This window comes from Somniosus microcephalus, chromosome 6 (genome assembly GCF_052327205.1).
Source record: "Somniosus microcephalus isolate GS21.2 chromosome 6, FLI_Smic_1.0, whole genome shotgun sequence".
Classification (NCBI taxonomy): Eukaryota; Metazoa; Chordata; class Chondrichthyes; order Squaliformes; family Somniosidae; genus Somniosus; species Somniosus microcephalus.
Genome location: NC_140992.1, coordinates 94,210,396 through 94,213,473, shown reverse-complemented (window position 1 = coordinate 94,213,473; position 3,078 = coordinate 94,210,396). Strand labels below are relative to the sequence as shown.

At 45.5% G+C, this 3,078-nt stretch overlaps 1 protein-coding gene across 1 annotated transcript; it reads left to right on the top strand.

Annotated features, from left to right (window-relative positions):
* The first annotated feature begins 296 nt into the window (after nt 1-296).
* Nucleotides 297-1,448, top strand: LOC147115902 (uncharacterized). Its single transcript, XM_085989463.1, has 2 exons — nt 297-533; nt 890-1,448. The coding sequence occupies exons 1-2, from the start codon at nt 389-391 to the stop codon at nt 1,021-1,023; spliced, it is 279 nt and encodes a 92-aa protein (XP_085845589.1). The 5' UTR covers nt 297-388; the 3' UTR covers nt 1,024-1,448.
* Nucleotides 1,449-3,078: the final 1,630 nt, after the last annotated feature.

Sequence of the window (3,078 nt, the reverse complement as noted above, 5' to 3'; positions counted from 1 at the left end):
ATCTTTTACGTCCACCTGAGAGAGCAGACGGGGCCTCGGTTTAACATCTCATCCAAAAGACGGCACCCCTGACAGTGCAGTACTGCACTGGAGTGTAAGCATAGATTTTTGTGCTCAAGACTCTGGAATGGGACTTGAACCTATAAAATGCATAATTGTGACGTGGAATAGTTCTGACGTGGTAAAGTACTTCATAATTTATTAATAACATTTTGGTGGAGCATTTTAAGGAAGTTGTTTACAGTGTACCATAGAGATTGCTCAATGCTGCAGTTCCATCAAAGTGCCTGAAACTAAAAGTGAAACTGAATCCAGCTTGTTTACCATAGACTTTGAGAACTTCGAGACTTCGAGAGACAGCAGCTTGCAAAGTCCCTGAGACGGTGCAATGGGGAAAATCTATCAAGTGATTGTGTTGGGGTTGAAAGGGGAGAAAATTACTGTTGATATTTCACAATCAGAGACGGAATTTAATGAGATGACTATCCTGAAGTTCAAGGAGAAACTGCTGAAGAAACTGCCAGAGCAATTAGGTACGTGGGTAACAAGTGCCATATGACTAAGGAATGGCCTTCTGAAATTAATCTGATGAAAATCGGGTGGGCAATCCGCTCCGGCAGGTGATGGGAGTTGAAAATTGCCCCCCAGGTGTTCTGTACACCTAATGGGAGAGTGGCTGTGTGTATCACAGCAGAACTGCATTATGCTGATACTGAAATCAATAGGGTTTAACCCTAACTTTGGAATTCAGTTTTCTGGAGGTGAAGCTGGATCTAAATGTATTTCATCCTAAAATCAGAAGACTTACTTGTAAATGGTATTTAGGATGCGTTTGCGGTTCTGTTTAGGCTTGGTTTTTTTCTCAGTTTCTCTCTTTTTTCTGTTTTAGCCAGCGCAGAGGATCTGCGCCTACTTTTTGCCAACGAGCAATTGGAAAATGAAAAGAAATTCTCTGATTACCAGCTCAGGGATAAATCCACAATAATGGTAGTGCTACGTCTGCCTGGAGGAGGAATGGAATAGTGAGAAGGTGAGAGAATAGTGAGAGAGCTAAACTCACCCCTGAAGAAATCCCAAGGACCTGAAGGTTGCGTATAATCAAACTTTGGTGACCCTCATCTCGCTATGTTATTACAGAGAATGCAGAGACTACCGTGGTCTTAACATCCATACAAGTTATGTGGAGGTTAAGTAGTTGTACTGATAAATCTGTCAACACTGTTTGCATTTTACTGAATACTAAACATGCAGAAGAGTTTGTTCTTTCGGTCTGCTATCTTATTTGATTTCTTGGTTAAATCTATACCAAATTGTTTCAAAACGTGGATTTATATCATTTCTAGAAAATTCTTGGTGCTTTTCCAGTGATTGTTTAGTCGATGAAAACGAATGTGCATTTTTTTTAACTTTTATTGATTAAAGCAAATATTAAATTCAATTCTGCATAACATGTTCCTGGACAATAACCTTATTTTCCTGTGTCATTACTAATAAGTATTATATTTAAAAGATCATACAGTGACGTGGGACACTTACAGGGTTGCTTCCCAATAGCACCATGTGGAATTATGATTAATATTCTCAATAACTTGGTTGTGCAGGAGCAGGTGAAAAGAATGGATTTAGAGGTTGATTATTATGACTAATCATTAAAGCACATCAGGTATTTGTCAGTAAGTTCCTGCAGTTTCCACTCCGGCAGTAGCACATTAGTTGATGAGCAGCAGCTGAATTTACTGACAGCAGCAAGTTAAGACACACACTCAATGCACAGCCTAAATAAACACAGCACATCACCTTAATAAGCAGGAAATGTGTTTCATGAACCCTAACAGACACCAAGTAGGTTCACTGACTGAAATATAAGCTACTATATAACTTAAAAAAGGCCCTGCAAAACATAGGAACATCGGACCAGGAGTAAGTCATTTAACTCCTTGAGCCTGTTCCGCCATTCAATGAGATCATGGCTGATCTGCGAACTAACTCTATACACCTGCCTTTGGCCCATATCTTTTAATATCTTTGGTTAACAAAAACCTATCAATCTCAGATTTAAAATTTATAGTTGATCTAGCATCAATTGCCGTTTGTGGAAGAGAGTTCCAAACATCTACCACCCTTTGGCCGCGAAATTCGGCTCCTTTGCGCCTGCCATTAGCGCCTCCGGGGATCACTAATGGGGAGCAAAGGCTTATCGCCCGGGGGGGGGGGAGGGGGCAGGAACGCTCCCCAAGAATTTCAGCGGGATGTTGCTGAGACACTAACCGATAGCGCCACCCCCCCCCGCCAGTAGCGCCCCGGGCCGCTGCACCACCAGCGATGACGTCAATGCCATGCAACGCAACCCCTTATGCCCTGCCATGGCCCCTCACTGCCCCCGCGGCAGAGATTCGGCTGCGCCCCACAAGGCTGCTGCGGGCGATGTCAGCGCCAGCCTCACGGGTCGTGAACCGGGCCGCACTTCACTGGCAGGGCGGTATTTAAAGGTGAGGTGCATCTGAAACTCACACCGCCATTTTCGTCTTTTGGCAGACCTCCAGGTCAGCCCTCTGTGGCGGCCCTTGGCGTGGTCCGTGGCCGCCATCGCACAGCCCGTCACCACATCTCGGTGCTGGGCTGCAGCCACAGCACCCCGCCGTCCTGGTGGGCTAGTGTGGGCTATCGGAGGCCCTGCAGCACTCGCAGCATCTCTTCCCTTTAACGGAAGGGGAGGGTCAGTGAAACACGTCAGCGTTACGCGGAGAGGCAGGTTAACGCTTCGGCGTTACCAGACTTTGTGTCCCCGACACCGCCCTGAGAGGAAGTGGATGCCTGAGATAGTGCTTCACTTCCTCTCTGGGGCAGTAAGCTGAATTTAGTGGCCGGGGCGGTACTCCCGAGCCAAGCGCTAAATCTCCGGTGCTAATTCGGTTACTGCCCTCAAATGGGGCATAACTGAATTTCACGCCCTTTGTGTGTAGAAGCGTTTCCTAATTTCACTCCTGAAAGGTCTGGCTCTAATTTTTAGACTATGCTCCCTAGTGCTAGACTACTCAACCAGCGGAAATAGTTTGTCTCTATCTACCTTATCTGTTC